The 27,225-nt window shown below is 43.8% G+C and overlaps 1 protein-coding gene across 1 annotated transcript in view; it reads left to right on the plus strand.

Annotated features, from left to right (window-relative positions):
• Window positions 1-27,225, plus strand: part of LOC135524287 (serine/threonine-protein kinase WNK1-like) — a 49,192-nt gene that overhangs the window by 5,830 nt on the left and 16,137 nt on the right. Inside the window, 3 exon segments of the mRNA XM_064951703.1 lie at window positions 19,935-20,107; window positions 20,307-20,527; window positions 22,170-22,327. Coding sequence (XP_064807775.1) covers window positions 19,935-20,107; window positions 20,307-20,527; window positions 22,170-22,327 — 552 coding nt within the window.

Genomic DNA, 27,225 nt, shown 5'->3' on the forward strand with positions numbered 1-27,225 from the left:
TTCTTCCGAACCCTCACCTTTGTATTTATTATAGGCCTTATCTCGTTAGTCGAGTTCCTGGCATTTCCTCTTTGAGATCTAGCCCGTTGCCAATAGCAATGTTACAGAGCTGACTAGGGTTGTGACAGTACCAATATTGTGACAAGGAAACAAAACACAGGGGCTTTAACTTGTTTAGGAAAACATCTCTAATGTCGGAAACAAACGTCATTATTTTGTCATCCAGAGTCAAATGGATTAATTTTCCAGGCTATAGCACACTATTTTACATACCGCAGGTTTTTAAAGAACCAGAGTGTGTGGCCTGCTTCATGTTTTCATTTTTGCCATGGAAAAAATATTTGGATTCTGGTATTGTCCCAGCCCTAGTGACAACAATATATTTTCAATCAGGATGGACCCCTTCCTGAATATAAGGGTCATCTTCATTAATGCACAATGCAGCAAAGCTTTTTAAATGGAATTTGACGATGTGTTCATATTGACCGTTTAGTACCTACTACATGGGTCTATGCCACCACAACACCGGTGACTGTTCACGTCTCAGTAGAATCTCGTGGCCCACAGCCAGAGTGATTTCCTCCCTGATTCAGTCTCCTGAGTCACAGCCACAGCTTTTTTCCCTTTTAATTGTTTAGATTCTTTCTGGTCAGAGGAAGGGCGCTAGAGTGGCCCCACACTTCCTCATTTTGTGATGTTTTTTATTTATTTTTATGTAAAGAATGTGTTCTTCCTCATTGTGGTATTGGTTTGACAAGTGTTTCACAATGTGTTTATCCTTTACTCGTACAGTCACACAGAGCTGTGTTGCATGTTTTGTCTTGAAGGTCATGATGTTAAATTACAACTTCAAGTTGAAGAAAATCACCCACTAATTTGTCATTTTTGCTGATTAAACGTGTAAGCTAGTAATGTGTCTCACGTTAATGCAGAATAAATTAACTTTCTGCTCCACATCAGACATTTCTCCACTCAGATGATAATTCACAAAGGTTGGTTATGAAATGATCAACTTTACCCTGTATATAAAAAATTACCATATACAGTGCATTCGGAAAGTATTCAGACCCCTTGACTTTCCACATTTTGTTACGTTACGGCCTTTTTCAAAAATTTGATGAAGGAAAATAATTTAATCCATCTACACACACTACCCCATAATGACAAAGCAAACATTTATTAAAAATTAAAAACAGATATTGAATTTAAATAAGTATTCAGCCCCTTTACTCAGTACTTTGTTGAAGCACCTTTGGCAGCGATTACAGTCTGGTGTCTTTGGTATGACACTACAAACTTGGCACAGCTGTATTTGGCGAATTTCTCCCATTATTCTCTGCAGATCCTCTCAAGCTCTCAGGTTGGATGGGGAGCGTCGCTGGACAGATATTTTCAGGTCTCTCCAGGGATGTTCGATCGGGTTCAAGTCCCGGGCTCTGGCTGAGCCACTCAAGGACATTCAGAGACTTGTCCTGAAGCCACTCCTGCATTGTCATGGCTGTGTGCTTACGGTATTTGTTCGGTGAACCTTCGCCCCAGTTTGAGGTCCTGGGCACTCTGGAGCAGGTTTTCTTCAAGGATCTCTCTTTACTTTGCTCCCTTCATCTTTGCCTTGATCCTGACTAGTCTCCCAGTCCCTGCCGCTGAAAAACATCCCCACAGCATGATGCTGACACCACCGTGCTTCACCGTAGGGATGGTGCCAGGTTTCCTCCAGACCTGACGCTTGGCATTCAGGCCAACGAGTTCTATGTTGGTTTCATTAGACCAGAGAATCTTGTTTCTCATGGTTTGAGAGTCTTTTGGTGCCTTTTGGCAAACTCCAAGTGGGCTGTTGTGCCTTTTACTGAGAAATGGCTTCCATTTAGCCACTACCATGAAGGCCTGATAGGTGGAAAGTGGAAAAAGTCAAGGGGTCTGAATGCTTTCCGAATGCACTGTCTTTATATTGACACTCTCTGAGTCTGTCATAACAATCACAGATCCCACACATACCAAGAATGTGGAGATGTTGCTATCACAGCCCTTCCCCCTCCTCAGCCCAGAGAGAGAATTCTGCACATGCTCAGTCCACCCCCTGAGCTCATTGCTTTTGTGAATTTAAAATGGGTCAGATTCCTGACTGATGAATTTCTAATCTCCTGTGTGAAGTGCAGCAGGCTGGCCTGCCAAGGCCTGTTTCTTCAGCTCTCTATCTATCCATCTTCTATCCCCTCCTCCCCCCCCCCCCCCCACTTAGTCCCTTCTGTCTCCCCTACCACACTCTATCCATTCTACAGAGATTATTCTGATAGTGGCATGTGACTAATATCTCCCCAGGATTCAGACATAAAGCATATAACCAATCAAGCTGCACATTTGATTTTCTATTGCCTCAGGATATATTCTTGCATTTTCTTTATTTTATGCTCCCTCTCGAACTCTACATGTCAAATCTTTGTCACAAACATAAAGTGGTGCGTGCTACACCATTGCTGATAAGTATAAGTTAACTATCTTAAGATCTGCAAAATAAATGATCTCCAGCTCGGCTCCAGCGATGCATTTGGTTTGCTAACTTGCTAGCTTGCAAGATCAAGCTTCTTGGGTACAGAGGAGACAATCCCCTCCTGGATCAAGATCCCCGCTGCCTACATTTTTTTTTGTGCGTATGAAAATAAATATGTTTTTTGAATGAAATATTGCTCATTGTGTGGTAACACCGTATATCCCTGGTATGGTACAGGAATGGTATGAAATTCCAAAAGTCAATACCACCCAACCCTAGGAGGCACTATACTGGGAGGGGCTGAATTCCCCTCATACGGTTATTAAAGCTGTCCCATGATCAGTAAAACTAAAGCACAAGGCTTTATTCCCCAGACATAGTCTAGGTTATACACTGCTCAAAAAAATAAAGGGAACACTAAAATAACACATCCTTGATCTGAATGAATGAAATATTCTTATTAAATGCTTTTTTCTTTACATAGTTGAATGTGCTGACAACAATCACACACAAATTATCAATGGAAATCAAATCTATCAACCCATGGAGGTCTGGATTTGGAGTCACACTCAAAATTAAAGTGGAAAACCACACTACAGGCTGATCCAACTTTGATGTAATGTCCTTAAAACAAGTCAAAATGAGGCTCAGTAGTGTGTGTGTGGCCTCCACGTGCCTGTATGACCTCCCTACAACGCCTGGGCATGCTCCTGATGAGGTGGCGGATGGTCTCCTGAGGGATCTCCTCCCAGACCTGGACTAAAGCATCCGCCAACTCCTGGACAGTCTGTGGTGCAACGTGGCCTTGGTGGATGGAGCGAGACATGATGTCCCAGATGTGTTCAATTGGATTCAGGTCTGGGGAATGGGCGGGCCAGTCCATAGTATCAATGCCTTCCTCTTGCAGGAACTGCTGACACACTCCAGCCACATGAGGTCTTGTCTTGCATTAGGAGGAACCCAGGGCCAACCGCACCAGCATATGGTTTCACAAGGGGTCTGAGTATCTCATTTCGGTACTTAATGGCAGTCAGGCTACCTCTGGCGAGCACATGGAGGGCTGTGCGGCCCCCCAAAGAAATGCCACCCCACACCATGACTGACCCACCGCCAAACCGGTCATGCTGGAGGATGTTGCAGGCAGCAGAATCTTGGTGTTCTCTGGCAAATGCCAAATGTTCTGCACGGTGTTGGGCTGTAAGCACAACTCCTACCTGTGGATGTCGGGCCCTCATACCACCCTCATGGAGTCTGTTTCTGACCGTTTGAGCAGACACATGCATAGTTGTGGCCTGCTGGAGGTCATTTTGCAGTGCTCTGGCAGTGCTCCTCCTTGCACAAAGGCGGAGGTAGCGGTCCTGCTGCTGGGTTGTTGCCCTTCTACGGCCTCCTCCACGTCTCCTGATGTACTGGCCTGTCTCCATCAGCCAGGAATCATAGGAACTGAGAAGTGGTCTGTTGTTATCACCTGCAGAACCACTCCTTTATTGGGGGTGTCTTGCTAATTGCCTATAATTTCCACCTGTTGTCTATTCCATTTGCACAACAGTGTGTGACATTTATTGTCAATCAGTGTTGCTTCCTAAGTGGACAGTTTGATTTCACATAAGTGTGATTGACTTGGAGTTACATTGTGTTGTTTAAGTGTTCCCTTTATTTTTTTGAGCAGTGTACAACACCCACCCCAACCCCATGTACACTGAGGCCCATCTCTTCCCTCACAGACTAGAATAGACCAGACATGCTTTCCAGCCTCCCAGCTCCAGACAAAGCCGGTATGTGAAGACTGGTCACGGAGGACGGGTATCACCAGGGGTCTATTAGGTGTTCTTTGATATTTTGCTGTGGGACCTAACATTTTATTTTGGAAGCACCAGTGCGACCAGGGGGGAAAGAAATCACCCAGATAATAATTGTTGTAATGATAGGCTTCACTGTGCAATTGTTTGAGTGCCCTAGAGAAAAAAGTGAGCACAGATTCTTTAATATTGTAAAGAATGCACCAGCGATTTGTAGTTCTTGTAGCTTTCTGAAGAGAACTGCATGGGAATGCCTGTCTACCACTTTGTGTAGCCAGTTAGCGATGCCAAGTAAAATATATTTTCTTTTCTTCTCCTGGCCTCAAGTGATCTCCTGATGTGGTTTTAATCATTGTTATGGACTTGGAACATCAAATATATATGTTTTAAATAAAAAAAGAATAGATTTTGAGTGAACCTGGAAAAACTAAACAGAGTAGTTTTTTGTTGTTGTGGTTTTTGATGTTATTATGACTGGTAAGTATTCTGAGTGGCTGGTAGATTTTTTTTCATCTATCTGGTAACTTTACCAGTATATCTAACCCAGAGTCTCTGGTGCCTTAGACCACTGCTTCTTGAATCACTGCTCGGCTAAAAGGATCGGGGTCCCGCTAGCGGGACAACTTCCGGTGAGACTGGAGGGTGCGTAATTCAATAAATAATCATAAATATTATGGATTTTAAACATTTATAAGTGTCTGATATCAACTGAAAACTTAAATTCTTGTTAATCTAACTGCACTGTCCGATTTACAGTAGCTATTACAGCGAAAACACGCCATGCGATTGTTTGAGGACGGCGCACCACATCTGATTTGTCATCCAAAGGGTCCCAGCTATAACATGTAGTGTCGTTAGATAAAATCCTTCTTCACATCCCAAAAAGTCAGTTTAGTTGGCGACATCGATATGAGTAATCCCAACTAAATTTGTTTGGTAATCTCCAATCATTTACGGGCAAAAATTAAAGCTGGACAGTCATGGAGCATTAGAAAATTCAAAAAACGATGGATGTAAGAAAGATGTGCAAAAGTTTCTTTCACTGGTAATCTTTGTAGTCTAGACCTGTTGCATTGATGTATGGCTTGAGTTCTGTACTTTCTGTCCCTGGGAGATCAAATAAGAAGCCTGTGCTGGATTATCAGCTTTTGTTTAGTTTCACAGACTTTGGATCGGTTTAATTCAATTTGGGACAATTTCATGTAATGGGAGCATATCAATAGACTGCAGATGCTGTCAACACTCATATTCATCATGTGACCTTGTATGAGAACATTTGCTTCAAATTGCTAAAATATTGCATTATTAGAGTGCTTGCTGAAAGCTACTAATAACATATTAGGAACTATACTGTCAATACTCATTACACTTGACTTCAATTGATAAACCATGAGTAACATGAATCTTTCCGTTTCCTTTCTTTCTACTCCGAACTCACTGTCTTCTACTTTCAGTAGTATACATACAGTTGAAGTTTACATACACTTAGGTTGGAGTCACTTAAAATTGTTTTTCAACCACTCCACAAATTTCTTGTTAACAAACTATAGTTTTGGCAAGTCAGTTGTGTCATGCTCAAAGTAAATGTCCTAAGTAATTTTTTCAACAAATGTTTACAGACAGATTATTTCACTTATAATTCACTCTGTCACAATTCTAGTGGGTCAGAAGTTTACATACACTAAGTTGACTGTGTCTTCAAACAGCTTGGAAAATTCCAGAAAATTGTCATGGCTTTAGAAGCTTCTGATAGGCTAATTGACATCATTTGAGTCAATTGGAGGTGTACCTGTGGATGTATTTCAAGGCCTACCTTCAACCTCAGTGCCTCCTTGCTTGACATTATCGTAAAATCAAAATAAATCAGCCAAGACCTCCGAAAAAACATTGTAGACCTCCTGGTTCATCCTTGGGAGCAATTTCCAAACGCCAGAAGGTACCACGTTCATCTGTACAATCTGAACAATTCTACGCAAGTATAAACACCATGGGACCACGCAGCCATCCTACCGCTCAGGAAGGAGATGCGTTCTGTCTCCTAGAGATGCACTTTTCACACCAAAGTACGTTCAAGTCAATCCCAGAACAACAGCAAAGGACCTTGTGAAGATGCTGGAGGAAACCGGTACAAAAGTATCTATATCCACAGTAAAAACGAGTCCTATATCGACATAACCTGAAAGGCTGCTTAGCAAGGAAGAAGCCACTGCTCCAAAACTGCCATTTAAAAAAAAGCCAGACTACGGTTTGCAACTGCACATGGGGACAAAGATTGTACTTTATGGAGAAATGTCCTCTGGTCTAGTTGGAATGTTTGGCCGTAATGACCATCGTTATGTTTGGAGGAAAAAGGGGAGGCTTGCAAGCCGAAGTTCACCATCCCAACCGTGAAGCACTGGTGCACTTCAAAATAGAGTGCATCATGTGGAGGGGAAATTATGTGGATATATTGAAGTAACATCACAAGACATCGTTCAGGAAGTTAACGCTTGGTTGAAAATGGGTCTTCCAAATGGACAATGACTTCCAAAGTTGTGGCAAAATGGCTTAAGGACAACAGTCATGGTATTGGAGTGGCCACCACAAAGCCCTGACCTCAATCCTATAGAAAATTTGTGGGAAAAACTGAAAATGTCTGTGCGAGCAAGGAGGCCTACAAACCTGACTCAGTTATACCAGCTCTGTCAGGAGGAATGGGCCAAAATTCACCCAACTTATTGTGGGAAGCTTGTGGAAGGCTACCTGAAACGTTTGACTCAAGTTAAACAATTTAAAGGCAATGCTACCAAATACTAATTGAGTGTATGTAAACTTCTGACCCACTGGGAATGTGATGAAAGAAATGAAAGCTGAAAATATATTATTCTCTACTATTATTCTGACATTTCACATTCTTAAAATAAGTGGTCATCCTAACTTACCTAAGACAGTGAACTTTTACAAGTATTGAATGTCAGGAATTGTGAAAAACTAAGTTTAAATGTATTTGGCTAAGGTTTATGTAAACTTCCGACTTCAACTGTATGTTTTCCTTCAACTCACTTTTCCACCCTTTCCAACTGGAAAGCCATCTCAATCATCATCACCCAGTACATTTCTCTTCCACTCTAACACTAGTTTCCCTTTAACATATCTTCTATGCTTTTACCTCTCTTTCCCTCTAACATTATTTTACCAGGTGAACAAAAAGGTTTTGATTACAGACAAAACAAAACTTATTTTCACAGGCAGACCACTTCGTGTATTTATTTCCAATCTCCGTTGTATATTAATTTACTGCACATTCATGTATGTCTTTATTTTGAGGTTAATATGTAATGCTTCCAAATTAAAAAATATATCAGTCATCACCAATGTTCACCAAAATTTAAATGTACTGTATCTATTGAACTACTCCTTACCGCTTTCTGCTTCGTTTCCAATTTTGTTTGTCTTAACTATTGTCTATGGTTTTGAATTGACTGATGTTTTTTCTAATGTAACCATTTACACAGTTGCATAGGGGCCCAGCTTTTGCTGTGGGTTATTGTGTCATGACTTCTGCCGAAGTCGTTGCCTCTCCTTGTTCGGGCGGTGCTCGGCGTTCGACGTCACCGGTCTTCTTGCCATTATTGATCCATTTTTCATTTTCCATTGGTTCTGTCTTGTCTTCCTACACACCTGTTTTCAATCCCATTCATTACCTGTTGTGTATTTAACCCTCTGTTTCTCCTCATGTCTTTGTCAGAGATTGTTTATTGTCAGTGTAGTGTTTTTTGTATAGGTGCGAGACGGGTCTTCGTACCCATATTTGTTTATATTAATTTTTCTATTTAGTGTTATGGAGCATGTTACTTGGACATTATTAAAAGACTCCATTTTACACTCCGCTTGACTCTCCTGCGCCTGACTTCCCTGCCACCTATACACATATGTCTGACATATAGACTCTGGAGTGTAACATCCCACTATCACCTCTTTTAACCTTTATACACTCTTTTAAACTCCTCTTCTTCTTTCTCACACAATTGCTTCACTGTTTGGTCACCGGTCAATTAATCCGCACATAAAACGGTCAACCGAATCGTTTCTAGTCATCTCCTCCTTCTAGGCATTTTCCTTCTCTTGACTTTATATTGCGATTGGCAACTTTCATAAATTAGGTGCATTACCGCCACTGACCTCGTTCGTCTTTCATTTACCCATGTGGGTATTTTGGAGAAGGCACGTGGGTAGCTGCTTCCATAAACTAACGGGGAGATGGGAGAGGAAGGACTTGCAGCGTGATCTGCATCACAAATAGAACTGACTTCTATTTTAGCCCTTGGCAACACAGACGCTCGCGAGCAGTGTGGGTGCAATTATTGAATAATATAGATTTCTAAATTTATTTTGCATCGCACGCGACTCGAGCGGTGTAGTCAGCCTGTTAGTGTACCAAACTCTGCCTGCGGCCAGTGACGGACTTCTCCGTCACAAATGTATTGATTCAATGAACTCACCAGATCTACACAACGTCTCTCATTCTCATCATATTCATAAATTGGGGCTGTATCCCCTCGGATTTAGTAACTATGGCTCTATCCACTGTTACTGACAGGATGCATCCACCTGCCACAAAGATGTACTTTTCCATCACCCAGGATTTCTCCGTACTTCTTCATGCAGATCACCTTATCAGTCAGGAGAGGCTTTGAGGTAGTGGGAGTACACATTCCTGCAGTCCAGTAAATACAGTGCATTTTACTTTGTCATTATGGGGTATTGTGTGTAGATTGATTGATGGGGGGAAAAATGTTTAAACCATTTGAGAATAAGGCTGTAACGTAACTGGATAAAGGGAAGGGGTCTGAATACTTTCCGAGTGCACTGTAATTACAGTTCTCCTACACAGAGCTTGAACCTAACACAATTTTCTAAGGATGTATAAAAACAATCTATTTATACTAAGAGGATATAATAGTATAACATTGTGTTTAGGACACTAGTATCACTCCGTTGTATTGGCACTTCTTTGTAAATATCAGCAGTAACATTACTGGTATGTAAATAAGTCTAACCAATGACGCATTGCAAACAGCCCGGTATTGTGGTATGGATGTTATTCCTCTTTTGTTATTGTTTTACTCAGACATCTGTAGTTGTTCAACCACAACAAAATAACGGAAATGCTCAGTTTTAAGCTATGAGCATGTGTGATATAAGCTAATTATAAACATGCATAAGATGTTTTGAACTGAAATGTTGTATATGTTATTGCTAGCATCTTTTGTAGCCAGTGATCTCTCGTGACCATGTAATGTGCAGTGTTACTACATGGTTGTTACTACATGGAGTAGTAATGTAGTGTCGTCTTTTGTTGCTTGTATGTGACAAGCTAAGGGGGACTTGTCAGTAACGGATGTCCAAGCTCAGGTTAATGCAGGAAGTAGTTTGCATTGTGTTGTAAGTGTGAACTACATAATAGTTCACACTAATAAGGCCTAATAAGGTTCTGCTTTATACTCCATAGATGCTATTTTTGAGATGACAATGTCAGAGGAGTTCCTAGTGTTAAACTGTCGCAATGAACGGTTTTAATGACCGTAAGGGAATGGTGTGTTAGACCAGTCCGTTGCAGTGAACTGTGTTTGGAGTCAGCCAGTGAAGCAGTTATGGAATTTTTGAACACATGTAAACACAGAATGGGGCGGAGTGGTTTGAATTAAGTGTAGGCACATGGTTTTTGTCATAACATTTCTGACCCTGTCGTGATTGATTTTAATGTCATGTTTTATTACATTAACAATATGTTCTATTTATTTGGGATTTAAAAAAACAATTTTCTCAGAATTTCAGTTATCACACTTTGGGTTTCAATTGCTGCTTCTATAAAAACATAGGAAAAGGGGGATACCTAGTCAGTTGTCCAACTGAATTTATTTAACTGAAATGTGTCTTCCTCATTTAACCCAACCCCTCTGAATCAGAGAGATGTGAGGGGGCTGCCTTAATCGACATCCACGTCTTCGGCGCCTGGGGAACAGTGGGTAAACTGCCTTGCTCGGGGGCAGAACAACATTTACAGCTGCTGTTTAAATGTTCACACCAGGCCAAAAGTATGGAATAGAGAACAAAGGCTATTTATATAAATAAGATTGGTATACATCTTAATTTAGGAAATTACTTTTAATGTTTTAAATATTTGAATGGTTTAATTTATTTAATCAACCGATTCTTTAAAAATGTACGGTTATCGTTAACATTGTTGTTATTTTTAAAACTGTCAATATCTAAGGATATATACAGTGCATTCAGGAAAAATTCAGACCCTTTACTCAGTACTTTGTTGAAGCACCTTTAGCAGCGATTACAGCCTTGTCTTCTTGGGTCTGACACTACAAGCTTGGCACGCCTGTATTTGGGGAGTTTCTCCCATTCTTCTCTGCAGATCCTCTCAAGCTCTGTCAGGTTGGATGGGGAGTGTTGCTGCACAGCTATTTTCAGGTCTCTCCAGAGATACGTTTCAAGTCCAGGCTCTGGCTGGGCCACTCAAGGACATTCAGATTTGTCCCAAAGCTCCTCCTGCGTTGTCTTGGCTGTGTGCTTAGGGTCTTTGTCATGTGGACGTTTACATCCTGGCCAATTCAATTCGAATTTTAACTCATGAGTTGAATAGGAGTTGATTCCAAAATTCAGAATTGCGCACAACCATGGTATCGAATCGCAAATGTTTCCATATGCACTACAGAACGGGAAGAGAAAAGGGAAGGGGAACTGCTGGCCCATGCCATGGGCACAACAGATGAACTGAAACTAGGTCAGTTAGTTAGAGAGCAAAGCAAGCACCCCCTCACCCCTGACTCAACCTCAGCCCTTTTCCAGGCTCAGGGTCACCTGCCTTTGACCAAAGAATCCTCATCCTTCCACCTCCCTGTCCTCCAAACCCCCTCCCTAGTAACCACACCCCCAAAGACACCCAACACTTAACAGTCAGACCAAAGCCCCAGAGCCAGAACAGCTCAGTTCCTTTCTAACTGCAGTCAGATGTCAGTCTGACAGTGGAAAGCTCCCTGTCTCTCTCTCTTTCTCTCTCACACTCACACACACAATAGTGAGCGTTTCCTGGACAACCTGGCCACTTGCCAGATCTTGCACTGATGTTGTTTCATATTGTGGTCTGGTCTCTGGTCTGGGTTGGCACTTTTAGCAGATCAGAGAGCAGATGTAGGCCTAGCAGTGTATCTGGCAACACTGATTTTGAGGCATAAAGGCCTCAGGCCTGTGCACAAGCTCTGTTGCCTTTTACCCCTGTTTTAGTATTTAAATAGGCCTATTGTCGAAGTGAAATTAGACTTTTTAGTTAGAATTTATTTGCTGGCCCTCTTAAGAAAAGGTTTTGATTATTGTTGACTTTTACTGGTCCAAGAATGAAGGCGTTGGCGATCATAAAGTGTTCCAAAGAGTTAGTCTACAAATGCATGAAGGTATCTGATTTGACTTGTACTTGATATTCTGTCAGGGCTTTATGCTGGCCACCTGTTGAATGTTACCGGACAGAGCTCTGTGTGTTTGGATAAGAGTGCATTGTTATTTTTTGTGGTAGGCTAGCTTTGGCTGTTGTCTGAGTAGAGCCAGTAGTTTTTTTTTTAAACACGTGACCTGACCAAGAAAAACTCCCGTCCCTACCGATGAGAAATGTTATAATTGTTATGTATGATTTGCGATGGTAGACTGAGGGGATTTGGTTAGTAGACAGGAAGAATGAGATTTTTCACGTTTCCACTTTCGTCTCTCGCTCGGTCACGCTTTGGCCCTTTTTGTTTTCAGTTTGGTGGGAAAGTATGCCAAAGCTGCACACATTCCTCATGTCACTGCCCCATGCCAGAGAGAACAGGCGCAAGGTCCTACGTCCGTGGGGGTGTGTGTGCGCATACAATTGTTTGATAGTGTGAAAGTTATTTCAGTTTTACCTCTGCCTATATATTTACATCAAATTATATTAAAGTTTAAAGTGACTCTCCCAGTACTTTTGTATACTTTTTAGCCAGTAGTTCTTAAAGTAGCACTAACCAGCCAAGTGATCTCCGAAAATGGCATGCTACATCCCATATGTGCAGCTACTCTACATGACCAAAAGTATGTGGACACCTGCTCGTTGAACATCTCATTCCAAAATCATGAACATTAATATGGAGTTGGGCCCCACTTTGCTGCTATAACAGCCTCCACTCTTCTGGGAAGGCTTTCCACTAGATGTTGGAGCATGCTTCCATTCAGCCATGAGCATTTGTGAGGTCGGGCACTGATGTTGGGCGATTAGGCCTGTCTCACAGTCGGCGTTTCATATCATCCCAAACGTGATCGATGGGTTGAGGACAGGGCTCTGTGCAGGCCAGTCAAGTTCTTCCACATCGATCTCGACAAACCATTTCTGTATGGACCTTGCTTTGTGCACGGGGGCATTGCAATGCTGAAACAGGAAAGGGCCTTGCCCAAACTGTTGCCACAAAGTTGGAAGCAGAGAATTGTCTAGAATGTAATTGTATGCTGTAGCGTTAAGATTTCCCTTCAATGGACTAAGGGGCCTAGCTCGAACCATGAAAAACAACCCCAGACATTACATCCACCAAACTTTACAGTGGGCGCTAGGCATTTGGGCAGGTTGCATTCTTCTGGCATCCGCCAAACCCAGATTCGTCCGTCGGACTGCCAGATGGTGGAGCATGATTTATCACTCCAGAGAACATATTTTCCACTGCTCCAGAGTCCAATGGCGACAGGCTTTACACCACTCCAGCCCACGCTTGGCATTGCGTATCGTGATCTTTGGCTTTTGTGTGGCTAATCGGCCATGGAAACCCATTTCATGTAGTTCCTGGCGAACAGTTCTTGTGCTGACGTTGCTTCCAGAGGTAGTTTGGAACCGAGCGTTGCAACTGAGGATAAACTATTTTTACACACTTCAGCCCTCGGTGGTCCCGTTCTGTGAACTTGTGTGGTCTACCATGTCGCGTCTGAGCCGGTATTGCTCCTAGACGTTTCCACTTCACATTAACAGCACATACACTTGACCGGGGCAGCTCAAGCAGGGCAGAAATTTGACGAACTGAGCATGTCTTTAACTTCTTATGGCTGGCGGGGTGTATTGAGTAGCTTGGGTGAATAAGGTGCCCAGAGTAAACTGCCTGCTACTTAGGCCCAGAAGCTAAGATATGCATATTATTAGTAGTAGTTTTGGATATAAAACACTCTGAATTTTCTAAAACTGTTTGAATGATGTCTGTGAGTATAACAGAACTCATATGGCGGGCAAAAACCTGAGAAAGAATCCAACCAGAAAGTGGGAAATCTGTGGTTTGTAGTTTAAGTCATTGCCCATCGAATATACAGTGTCTATGGGGTCATATTGCACTTCATACGGCTTCCACTAGATGTCAACAGTCTTTAGAACCGTGTTTCAGGCTTCTACTGTGAAGGGGGAGAGAATGAGAGCTGTTTGAGTCAGGTGTCTGGCAGAATGCCATGAGCTATATCATGCGCGTGGCCGTGAGAGGTAGCTGCGGTCCTTTTCATTTCTAAATACAAAGGAATTGTCCGGTTGAAACATTATTGAAGATTTACGATGATAACTTCCTAAAGATTGATTCTATACGTTGTTTGACATGTTTCTACTAGAGGTCGGCCGATTATGATTTTTCAACACCGATACCGATTTATAGGAGGACCAAAAAAGCCGATACCGATTAATCGGACGATTTTTAAAGTTTTTTAAATATTTTTATATATATTAATAAAAATAAAAATAATTTACAAAAATGTAATTGTCATTATTACAAATACAACAATACTGAATTAACACTTATTTTAACTTAATTTAATACATCAATAAAATAAATTTAGCCTCAAATAAATAATGAAACATGTTCAATTTGGTTTAAATAATGCAAAAACAAAGTGTTGGAGAAGAACGTAAAAAGTTTTAGGTTGTAGTTATTATAGGACTATTGGATATTCTTATAGGCACTTTAGTATTTCCAGTGTAACAGTATAGCTTCCGTCCCTCTCCTCGCTCCTCCCTGGGCTCGAACAAGCAACACAACGTCAACAGCCACCACATCGAAGCAGCGTTACCCATGCAGAGCATGGGAAACAACCACCCCAAGGCTGAGCGAGTGAAGTTTGAAACGCTATTAGTGCGCCTAAACGAGCCAGCCATTTCACTTCGGTCACACCAGCCTCATCTCGGGAGTTGATAGGTTTGAAGTCATAAACAGCGCAATGCTTGACGCACAACGAAGAGCTGCTGGCAAAACGCTCGAAAGTGCTGTTTGAATGAATGTTTACGCACCTGCTTCTACCTACCACCGCTCAGTCAGATACTTAGATACTTGTATGCTTGCATGCTCAGTCAGATTATATGCAACACAGGACATGCTAGATAATATATAGTAATATCATCAACCAGGTGTAGTTAACTAGTGATTATGATTGATTGTTTTTTATAAGAGAAGTTTAATGCTAGCTTGCAACTTACCTTGGCTTACTTCATTTGCGTAACAGGCAGTCTCCTTGTGGAGTGCAACGAGAGAGAAGCAGGTTGTTATTGCATTGGACTAGTTAACTGTAAGGTTGCAAGATTGGATCCCCCGAGCTGACAAGGTGAACTGTCTTTCTGCCTCTGAACGAGGCAGTTAACCAACCATTCCTAGGCCGTCATTGAAAATAAGAATGTGTTCTTAACTGACTTGCCTAGTTAAATAAAGGTATAAAATATTAATAATAATTAAATCGGCAAATCGCCGCCCAAAAATACCGATTTCCCGATTGTTATGAAAACTTGAAATTGGCCATTCCGATTTAATCGGTCGACCTCTAGTTTCTACGAACTGTAATAGAATTGTTGACATTTCGTCTGAACAAGTGATCGCGCATTATGCATTTGGATTACTGGGCTAAGCGCGCGAACAAAAAGGAGGTATTTGGACATAAATTATAGACTTTATCGAACAAAACAAACATTTATTGTGGAACTGGGATTCCTGGGAGTGCATTCCGATGAAGATCATCAAAGGTAAGTGAATATTTATAATGCTATTTCTGACTTTTGTGACATCTTTCCTTCTTTTGAAAATGGCTGTATGTTTTTCTGTGGCTAGATGCTGACCTAACAATCTCAAGGTGTGCTTTTGCCACAAAGCCTTTTTGAAATCTGACACAGCGGTTGCATTAAGGAGAAGTTTATCTATAATTCCATGCATAACACTATCAATGAGTATTTCTGTAATTTGATGTGGCTCTCTGCACTTTCACCGGATGTTTGTTTGAGACGATGCATATCAGTGTGGATGATGGATCACCACCTCAAGCTGAACCTTGGCAAGACGAAGCTGCTCTTCCTCCCGGGGAAGGACTGCCCGTTCCATGATCTCGCCATCACGGTTGACAACTCCATTGTGTCCTCCTCCCAGAGCGCTAAGAACCTTGGCGTGATCCTGGACAACACCCTGTCGTTCTCAACTAACATCAAGGCGGTGGCCCGTTCCTGTAGGTTCATGCTCTACAACATCCGCAGAGTACGACCCTGCCTCACACAGGAAGCGGCGCAGGTCCTAATCCAGGCACTTGTCATCTCCCGTCTGGATTACTGCAACTCGCTGTTGGCTGGGCTCCCTGCCTGTGCCATTAAACCCCTACAACTCATCCAGAACGCCGCAGCCCGTCTGGTGTTCAACCTTCCCAAGTTCTCTCACGTCACCCCGCTCCTCCGCTCTCTCCACTGGCTTCCAGTTGAAGCTCGCATCCGCTACAAGACCATGGTGCTTGCCTACGGAGCTGTGAGGGGAACGGCACCGCAGTACCTCCAGGCTCTGATTAGGCCCTACACCCAAACAAGGGCACTGCGTTCATCCACCTCTGGCCTGCTCGCCTCCCTACCACTGAGGAAGTACAGTTCCCGCTCAGCCCAGTCAAAACTGTTCGCTGCTCTGGCCCCCCAATGGTGGAACAAACTCCCTCATGACGCCAGGACAGCGGAGTCAATCACCACCTTCCGGAGACACCTGAAACCCCACCTCTTTAAGGAATACCTAGGATAGGATAAAGTTATCCTTCTCACCCCCCCCTTAAATGATTTAGATGCACTATTGTAAAGTGGCTGTTCCACTGGATGTCATTAGGTGAATTCACCAATTTGTAAGTCGCTCTGGATAAGAGCGTCTGCCAAATGACTTAAATGTAAATGTAATGATGCATTTCTGAACATAACACACCAATTTCAATTTAGGTTTTTGGACATAAAGATTAACTTTATCGAACAAAACACATGGTGTAACAAAGTCCTGTGAGTGCCATCTGATGAAGATCATCAAAGGTCAGTGATTCATTTAATCGCTATTTCTGACTTTTGTGAGCCCTCTCATTGGCTGGAAAATGGCTGTATGGTTTTCTGTGACTGGGTGCTGACCTAACATAATCGTTTGGTGTGCTTTCGCCGTAAAGCCTATTTGAAATCGGACACTATGTTAGAAGAATTTGAATTATGGGATTTCTGTTGTTTTGGCTGTTGGCGAGGTGGGACGCTAGAGTCTGACATATCCCAGAGAAGTTAATGTACAGTACCAGTCAAAAGTTTGGACACACCTACTCATTCAAGGGTTATTCTTTATTTTGACTATTTTCTACATTGTAGCATAATAGTGAACTAAGAAATAACACATGGAATCATGTAGTAACTGAAAAAGTGTTAACTTCTCTAGGGTATGTGGGACGCTAGTGTGAGATTGCAGAGCGCCAAATTCAAATACAGAAATACGCATTGTAAAAATTCAAAAAATATACAATTATTTTACATAGGTTTAAAGATGAACTTCTTGTGAATCCAACCACAGTGTCATCTCCCATTCGACAAATCATTACAAACCGTAACCAGCCAAGTAGAAGAGTTGCACAAGTCAGAAATAGAGAGAACTAATCACTTACCTTTGATGATCTTCATATTGTTGCACTCAGAAGACATTAATTTATTCAATAAATGTTCCTTTTGTTCGATAAAGTCTCTTTATATCCAAAAATCCAAATTGTATCTGTAAAGTTCATAGAAACATGTCAAACAATGTTTATATTCATACCTCAGGTTGTTTTTAGCCTAAATAATCGGTACTATTTCAACCGAACAATAACGTCAATATAAAAGGTAAACAAGAAAGGCACTCTATTGGTCTCGCGCATGAAAAAGCTCTGTGACACGGCAGGGTCCACTCATCCCTCATTTTTCAGAATACAAGCCTGACACAATTTCTAAAGACTGTTGACATCTAGTGGAAGGCATAGGAACTGCAATTTGAGTCCTAAGTCAATGGATACTGTAATGGCATTAAATAGAAAACTACAAACAAACAAAGAAAATCTACGTCCTGAATGGATTCTTCTCAGGTTTTCATCTGCCAAATCAGTTCTGTTATACTCAGACACTATTTGAACAGTTTTGGGGTGTTTTCTATCCAAATCTACCAATTATATTATTAATTATAATCTACCAATTATACTTGTTAGCATATCCTAACTTCTGGGCCTGAGTAGAAGGCAGTTTAATATGGGTACGCTTTTCATCCAAAATTCCAAATGCTGCCCCCTACCCTAGAGAAGTTAAACAAATCCAAATATAATTTAGATTCTTCAAAGTAGCCACCTTTTGCCTTAATGACAGCTTTGCACACTTTTGTCACTATCTTAACCACCTTCACCTGAAATTATTTTTCAACCATCCCACATATGCTGAGCACTTTTTAGCTGATTTTCCTTCACTCTGCAGTCCAACTCATCCCAAACCATCTCAATTGAGTTGAGGTTGGGTGATTGTGAATGTCAGGTCATCTGATGCATCACTCCACCACTCTTCCTTCTTGGTCAAATAGCCCTTACACAGCGTGGAGGTGTGTTGGATCATTGTTCTGTGGAAAAATAAATGATTGTCCCACTAAGCGCAAACCAGATGAAATGGCATATCGCTGCAGAATGCTGAGGTAGCCATGCTGGTTAAGTGTGCCTTCAATGCTAAATATATCACAGACAGTGTCGCCAGCAAAGCACCAAAACCCCTCCTCCTCCATGCTTCACGGTGGGGATCCACACGTGGAGATCATCCGTTCACCTACTCTGCGTCTCACAAAGACACAGCGGCTGGAACAACAAATCTCAAAATTTGACTCATCAGACCAAAGGATAGATTTCCACTGGTCTAATGTCCTTTTGCGTGTCTTTCTTCTCTTCTTATTGGTGTCCTTCAGTAGTGGTTTCTTTGCAGCAATTTAACCATGATTCACGCAGTCTCCTCAACAGTTGATGTTGAGATGTGTCTGTTTCTTGAACTCTTACCATTTTTTGGGCTGCAATTTCTGAGGTTGGTAACTCTAATGAACTTATCCTCTGCTGCAGAGGTAACTCTGGGTCTTCCTTTCCTGTGGCGGTCCTCATGAGAGCCAGTTTCATCATAGCGCTTGATGGTTTTTGCAACTACACTTGAAGAAACTTTCAAAGTTGTTTCAATTTTACAGAATGACGGACCTTCATGTCTTAAAGTAATGATGGTCTGTCGTTTTTTGCTTATTTCAGCTGTTCTTGCCGTAATATAGACTTAGCCTTATTTGGTAAAAGACCATCTTCTGTATACCAGCCCTACCTTGTCACAACACAATTGGCTGATTGACTCTAACGCATTAAGAAGGAAATAAATTCCACAAATTCACTTTTTAACAAGGCACACCTGTTAATTAATTATTTTTTTTATTCAACATTTAACTAGGCAAGTCAGTTAAGAACAAATTCTTATTTACAATAACGGCCTACACCGACTAAACCTGGACGACGCTGGTTCAATTGTGCGCCACCCAATCATGGCTGGTTGTGATACAGCCTGGAATCAAACCAGGTTGTCTGTAGTGACGCCTCAAGCACTGAGATACAGTGCCTAAGACCGCTGCCCACTCGGGAGCATTGAAATGTATTCCAGGTGACTACCTCATGAAGCTAGTTGAGAGAATGCCAAGAGTGTGCAAAGCTGTCATCAAGTCAAAGGGTGGCTACTTTAAAAAATCTCATATGTTTTTATTTGTTTAACACTTCTTTGGTTACTACGTTATTTCATAGTTTTTATGACTTCACTGTTATTCTACAATGTAGAAAATAGTAAAAATAAATAAAAACCCTTGAAGGACAAGGTGTGTCCATACTTTTGACCGGTACTGTAATTTGATGAATACACGTCGGTCTATTCGTACTTGTTTTTTCTGAACTGTCAAGCACTTTTGTCCGACTCAGTCACTATACTGCTTTGAAATAAACAAGTGATGATGTATTTTGTCCCAAGCATTCGCTAACTGAAAGCAAGCTTACAGAAATGTTTGAGGATTTGCCCTCTTTACAAAAGTTTAGTGAGCTCAACACTCATATTGCAAATCCCCACACTTAAAAAAGCATCAACATGAATGTTTGTGCCACGACGTGGAGCCACTTTCACTTTGACATCATACTAGTAAAAGGCTACTGTTCGCATTGTTGTTTGACCTTTGCTGAATGAAAAGAGTATATGCCATATTGTCTGTAAGCTAAATCTACTCTCATAGACCTGTGTTTATTCTCTCTCTCCTGACTGTCTAACACTGATGTTCCTATGACCTCCCCCCCCATAGGACCGCAAGCTGTCCAAGTCGGAGCGCCAGCGGTTCAAGGAGGAGGCTGGCATGCTGAAGGGGCTGCAGCACCCCAACATTGTCCGCTTCTATGAATCCTGGGAGGCCCCCGTTAAAGGCAGGAAGTGCATTGTGCTGGTCACAGAACTCATGACCTCCGGAACACTGAAAACGTGAGTATCACTCTTACACACATGCGTCAACACCAGTCCAGTGGTGGACGTCATGCAAATGGTGTTGCTCTCTTCTGTGTGTTCTTTCTCAACGATGGTCATAATGAAACTGTCGGCACTAGGTTCCTGAGTCAGTGAATTGTAATGAGGATGGATGTGTGACGTCCATCTTTAACCCTTTATCTGTCCTGTTCTGTAGGTATCTGAAGCGTTTCAAGGTGATGAAGATTAAGGTTCTGAGGAGCTGGTGTAGGCAAATCCTGAAGGGCCTTCACTTTCTCCACACCCGAGCCCCTCCCATCATTCACAGGGACCTGAAGTGTGACAACATCTTCATCACCGGCCCCACAGGCTCCGTCAAGATAGGAGACCTGGGATTGGCCACACTCAAGAGGTCATCTTTCGCCAAGAGTGTCATAGGTAAGACCCCAATATCACCCACTTCCTTTTACTGTGCCCTGCTTTCCTCCTCGCTACACTCCAAAGGGATGTCTTGTGTAAGGTTCTGATACTGGGGTTGACCTTGAGTATGAAGGGTTTGATTGGGGGGGGGTTTGGTTTTTGTTTCTGATCATCTTTTTTTAATGACAATGTGGTTGGAAAACAGACCACAGTGTTTCAGCTCTCTAATCAAACCACAGCACAAGCGGAGGCCAGGTCATGGGGAGACCCAGAAACCCTTTCTTTACACACACTGTCATGTCAGTGAGTCCGCCAGGGCTGGTTACTCAGTGACAGAATCAATGAGAGAGTCTTTTTCCTCCATAAAGTGAAAGTTTGCTGTGTCAGGCTCCTACTAAGAGTAAGTAGCGCCTCCAATCTCTCGGTGAAATATGAATCTCAATCCACCTGTCATGCCTTAACCGTCAGGCTAGCCAGACCAGGGCAACAGGTATGGCCACTGGTTCTATGTTCTGTCTCAGACTGGTCTTTGCTCTGTGGTTTGGAAATATGTGGTCTGTTTGCCAATGATGCCAATAACATTTCCCGTTTGTCTCTCTTTTTTTTAAGGGTTTGCTCCCACAGGTTTTTGTCAGTGTTTCTCTGTCTTTTAAACCATTTTAGGAGCAGAGAGAATGTCTGCTTCTTTTTCTGTCTGGAAAGCCCCCCCCCCCCCACTTCTCCTTTATCAGACTTTTTTTTTTCATTTTTTTTTTTTCATTCTCGGGTATGTTTTGTACTGTAGGCTGTAGCCTCAGATGTGCTCCATGCTGCAGTAAAGGAATAAGTAGGGTACTGCTGGTAAGTGACTATTGTTATGGGCCTGGTAAGTGTGCGAGTGCACTGTGACACACATCTTGCAAAAACCTATTCATTTTAAATATCCATCTTGAGTTTTTCTGTGTAAGACCCTCAGAAGATTGAAAGCAGAGTATCTGCTATTTGAATACGGCTGGTGTCCAGCCACACACTGTTTCATTAACTAGCTATGGGATCTGCTTCTCTCGGCCCTCACCGTAACACCTTACTCCCCAGGTCAATGAGGACAGGTAAGTCAGCCTACTTAAAGGTAAGTTTGTATGAAACGGGTTATGTTTGAGTGTTTGTTTGTGAAAGGTAAGGTCTTGACACAAGTTATTTCCATAGCTAGTCTTACAATTCATGCCCCTTCTCTGCCATATTGAAACCCCTGATCACTCAACTCACTAACCGGGTTCTGACTGGTAAACCGGGTAATTCTACAGTCTGTCAGTAGTTGAACTGACATGTGTCTAACACCAATTTTCCCACAGTGTGTTCTGTACACCAGCCATCTTCTTTAGACCCCTATACTTGGTGTATACCCCCCCCCCCCCCCCCCTAGATAACAAGGTCTTACACTGAGAGACGTGTGCCTCTTTCACTACAGTCTAACTGAGCCCAGCTTCCCCCTTTTTTTTGTTGCTCTCCTCCTCCCCCCTCTCTCTCTCTTTCTCTCCTCTCGCAGGCTCTGCTCACCCGGCTGCGACGGGTCACTCTTCTTCTTCTTCCTCTTCGGTTAAAGGAGAAGTGGGGCGTTTTGGGTGTGACACTCCGAGAGGGAGAGAGACACAGAGTTCTGAATGGTTGTATTTGATTTAAGGTACCCCTGAGTTCATGGCGCCTGAGATGTATGAGGAGAAGTACGACGAGTCAGTGGATGTGTATGCCTTTGGGATGTGCATGCTGGAGATGGCCACCTCAGAGTACCCATACTCCGAGTGCCAGAACGCTGCACAGATCTACCGCAGAGTCACCAGCGTAAGTCTCCCCCGCCTCAACCCTCATTCGTTGAACCCTGTTGTTTTCCCACTCTACCAACCCCCCCTCCCTGTTGTTGTCCCACTCTGCCAACCCCCCCTCCCTGTTGTCCTCCCACTCTGCCACCCCACTCCCTGTTGTCCTCCCACTCTGCCAACCCCCTCTCCCTGTTGTCCTCCCACTCTGCCAGACCCCCTCTCCCTGTTGTCCTCCCACTCTGCCAGACCCCCTCTCCCTGTTGTCCTCCCACTCTGCCAGACACCCTCTCCCTGTTGTACTCCCACTCTGCCACCCCCCTCTCCCTGTTGTCCTCCCACTCTGCCACCCCCCCTCTCCCTGTTGTCCTCCCACTCTGCCATCCCCCTCTCCCTGTTGTCCTCCCACTCTGCCAGACCCCCTCTCCCTGTTGTCCTCCCACTCTGCCAGACACCCTCTCCCTGTTGTACTCCCACTCTGCCACCCCCCTCTCCCTGTTGTCCTCCCACTCTGCCACCCCCCCTCTCCCTGTTGTCCTCCCACTCTGCCATCCCCCTCTCCCTGTTGTCCTCCCACTCTGCCACCATCCTCTCACTGTTGTCCTCCCACTCTGACACCATCCTCTCCTTGTTGTCCTCCCACTCTGCCACCATCCTCTCCCTGTTGTCCTCCCACTCTGACACCATCCTCTCCCTGTTGTCCTCCCACTCTGCCACCATCCTCTCCCTGTTGTCCTCCCACTCTGCCACCATCCTCTCCCTGTTGTCCTCCCACTCTGCCACCATCCTCTCCCTGTTGTCCTCCCACTCTGCCACCATCCTCTCCCTGTTGTCCTCCCACTCTGCCACCATCCTCTCCCTGTTGTCCTCCCACTCTACCACCATCCTCTCCCTGTTGTCCTCCCACTCTGCCACCATCCTCTCACTGTTGTCCTCCCACTCTGCCACCATCCTCTCACTGCTGTCCTCCCACGCTGCCACCATCCTCTCACTGTTGTCCTCCCACTCTGCCACCATCCTCTCCCTGTTGTCCTCCCACTCTGCCACCATCCTCTCCCTGTTGTCCTCCCACTCTTTCCTCCATCCTCTCTCTGTTGTCCTCCCACTCTGCCACCATCCTCTCCCTGTTGTCCTCCCACTCTTTCCTCCATCCTCTCCCTGTTGTCCTCCCACTCTGCCACCATCCTCTCACTGTTGTCCTCCCACTCTGCCACCATCCTCTCACTGTTGTCCTCCCACTCTGCCACCATCCTCTCACTGTTGTCCTCCCACTCTGCCACCATCCTCTCACTGTTGTCCTCCCACTCTGCCACCATCCTCTCACTGCTGTCCTCCCACTCTGCCACCATCCTCTCACTGTTGTCCTCCCACTCTGCCACCATCCTCTCCCTGTTGTCCTCCCACTCTGCCACCATCCTCTCCCTGTTGTCCTCCCACTCTTTCCTCCATCCTCTCCCTGTTGTCCTCCCACTCTGCCACCATCCTCTCCCTGTTGTCCTCCCACTCTGCCACCCCCCTCTCCCTGTTGTCCTCCCACTCTGCCACCCCCCCTCTCCCTGTTGTCCTCCCACTCTGCCACCCCCCCTCTCCCTGTTGTCCTCCCACTCTGCCACCCCCCTCTCCCTGTTGTCCTCCCACTCTGCCACCCCCCTCTCCCTGTTGTCCTCCCACTCTGCCACCCCCCCTCTCCCTGTTGTCCTCCCACTCTGCCACCCCCTCTCCCTGTTGTCCTCCCACTCTGCCATCCCCCTCTCCCTGTTGTCCTCCCACTCTGCCACCATCCTCTCCCTGTTGTCCTCCCACTCTGCCACATCCTCTCCCTGTTGTCCTCCCACTCTGCCACCATCCTCTCCCTGTTGTCCTCCCACGCTGCCACCATCCTCTCACTGTTGTCCTCCCACTCTGCCACCATCCTCTCACTGTTGTCCTCCCACTCTGCCACCATCCTCTCACTGTTGTCCTCCCACTCTGCCACCCCCTCTCCCTGTTGTCCTCCCACTCTGCCACCATCCTCTCCCTGTTGTCCTCCCACTCTGCCACCCCCCTCTCCCTGTTGTCCTCCCACTCTGCCACCCCCTCTCCCTGTTGTCCTCCCACTCTGCCACCATCCTCTCCCTGTTGTCCTGCCACTCTGCCACCATCCTCTCCCTGTTGTCCTCCCACTCTGCCACCCCCTCTCCCTGTTGTCCTCCCACTCTGCCACCCCCCTCTCCCTGTTGTCCTGCCACTCTGCCACCCCCTTCTCCCTATTGTCCTGCACTGTCCTGTTATTTCCCTCTGGCTGATACTGGAAATGGTCTTTGGCTTGGATCCAAGGGAGGAGCAATAACACACACACCTCAACATAGATACTCCATGATTTATGGTTAGAAATGGATATGGAAGGTGAGCCTATTTTATCACCAATCAGCATTGCTATTCTAGTAATGTAATCTCTGCTGCCACGCTCAATGATCACAGTTGTTCATCAACTATACTGGGAGGTAGTAGGTACACCTTCTCTCTTCCGTGAGCGCTGCACGACCACGGTGGGAAATTCACCTTTTGGTCCACCAGCTACTGTCGCAGGTAGATAAAAAAATAAATAATAATAATCATATTTTTTTACCAGACAATATTATTTTTGCCATAATTACAACAAAAATATAAACGGATGAGCATGCTTTCTGTTTTTCTAAAACAAGAAATGTATTACTATACTGAACAAAAATATAAATGCAACAATTTCAAAGATTTTACTGATTTACAGTTCATATAAAGAAATCAGTCAATTGAAATAAATGCATTAGGCCCTAATCTATGAATTTTACATGACTGGGCTGGGGTGCAGCCATGGGTGGTCCTGGGAGGGCACACAGGCCTACCCACTGGGGAGCCAAGCCCAGCAAATCGGAATGAATTTCTCCCCCACAAAAGGGTTTTATTGCAGACAGAAATACTTCTCAGCCCCAGACGATCCCGCAGGTGAAGAAGCCAGATGTAGAGCTCCTGGGCTGGCATGGTTACATGTGGTCTGCGATTTGTGAGGTCGGTTGGACGTACTGCCAAATTCTCTAAAACGATGTTGGAGGCAGCATATGGTGGAGAAATGAACATTAAATTCTCTGGTAACAGCTCTGGTGGACATTCCTGCAGTCAGCACGCCAATTTCACGCTTCCCCAACTTGAGACATCTGTGGCATTGTGATATGACAAAACTGCACATTTTAAAGGGTCCTTTTATTGTCCCCAGCACAAGGTTAATTTATGTAATGATCATGGAGTTTTAATCAAATTTATTTATATAGCCCTTCGTACACATCAGCTGATATCTCAAAGTGCTGTACAGAAACCCAGCCTAAAACCACAAACAGCAAGCAATGCAGGTGTAGAAGCACGGTGGCTAGGTAAAACTGCAGAGAAAGGCCGAAACCTAGAGAGGAACCAGGCTATGATGGGTGGCCAGTCCTCTTCTGGCTGTGCCGGGTGGAGATTATAACAGAACATGGCCAAGATGTTCAAATGTTCATAAATGACCAGCATGGTCAAATAATAATAATCACAGTAGTTGTCGAGGGTGCAGCAAGTCAGCACCTCAGGAGTAAATGTCAGTTGGCTTTTCATAGTCGATCATTCAGAGTATCTCTACCACTCCTGCTGTCTCTAGAGAGTTGAAAACAGCAAGTCTGGGACAGGTAGCACGTCCGGTGAACAGGTCAGGATTCCATTAATCAGCTTCTTGATATGCCACACCTGTCAGATGGCTGTATTATCTTGACCAAGGATAAAATGCTAACTGACAGGGATGTTAACAGATTTGTGCACATTTGAGAGAAATAAGGTTTTTGTGCAAATGGATAACTTCTGTGAAATATTATTTCAGCTCATGAAACATGGGATCAACACTTTGAGTTTATTTTTTTTCAGTATAGTAAGAACTAATGGGGTATATTGCTTAATTTCATAATGTTTGTGACCTGTGTTTTTTAATATACATTGGTTCAAAGATGAAGTTTAGATAGTAAACAGTTCTACAGCTGAACATCACAAATCAACAAAGTGCTTACCTGCTACAAAAGGCTGAGTGATATGGCTTAAGTAGAAATGTAGAATCTAAACTATTTTAGAGTTTTTAATGATAAGAAATGACTAAAAGTTGATTAATAAAAGCTTTTAGGAGAGAGAGATCCCTGCTGAATCAAGCACAATCAATAGGTGAGACAAACGCTCAGCTGCCCCTTTAAGGGACTGGCTGTTACCGTGGTAACTTGGATATGCACTTGTCTCTAATGAGGAAAAAACAACAACATTTCAGCAGACAATTTGAGTTCGCTGTAACTAACATAAAAAAATCTACCTAGCATGTGAACAAAGTGATATAACTGGCCAAGAAACTCGAGGAAAAAGTCACACTTAGTAGCCTTTTCTAGTCAATTCAACCAACTTCAACATATGGATAAAAAAATGTATATATTCCAAATATATGTGTGATCACCTGCCAAAGTGGCTGGTGAAATAGACATTCTTACCCAACAATTACAAAATCTACCTGCATTTGGCAGGGTTGGTGTTAATTTCCCAACCCTTTTTACCTCAGTTAAACACCCTTGATAAGTTACTTGCATTCCAGGAATCAGTATACACAACATACTTATCACAGAATTGTGCAAACTTATGACTGTCTATCAGAGCTGTCTTAATGTGACTGTGATTACAGCACTTATCCAGCCCTCCATACCTCTGTAGAGCCAGGCAGTCTCCTGCTGTCTCTATAGAGCTAATCTCTGTTACCCAGAAGTAAATCCTCTTGAAATATGGTCAGTTTCCTTATTTACATTCCCCTCCCTCCCTCCCTCCCTCCCTCCCTCCCTCCCTCCCTCCCCCTCCCTCCCTCCCTCCCTCCCTCCCTCCCTCCCTCCCTCCCTCCCTCCCTCCCTCCCTCCC

This window comes from Oncorhynchus masou, chromosome 31 (assembly GCF_036934945.1).
Source record: "Oncorhynchus masou masou isolate Uvic2021 chromosome 31, UVic_Omas_1.1, whole genome shotgun sequence".
Classification (NCBI taxonomy): Eukaryota; Metazoa; Chordata; class Actinopteri; order Salmoniformes; family Salmonidae; genus Oncorhynchus; species Oncorhynchus masou.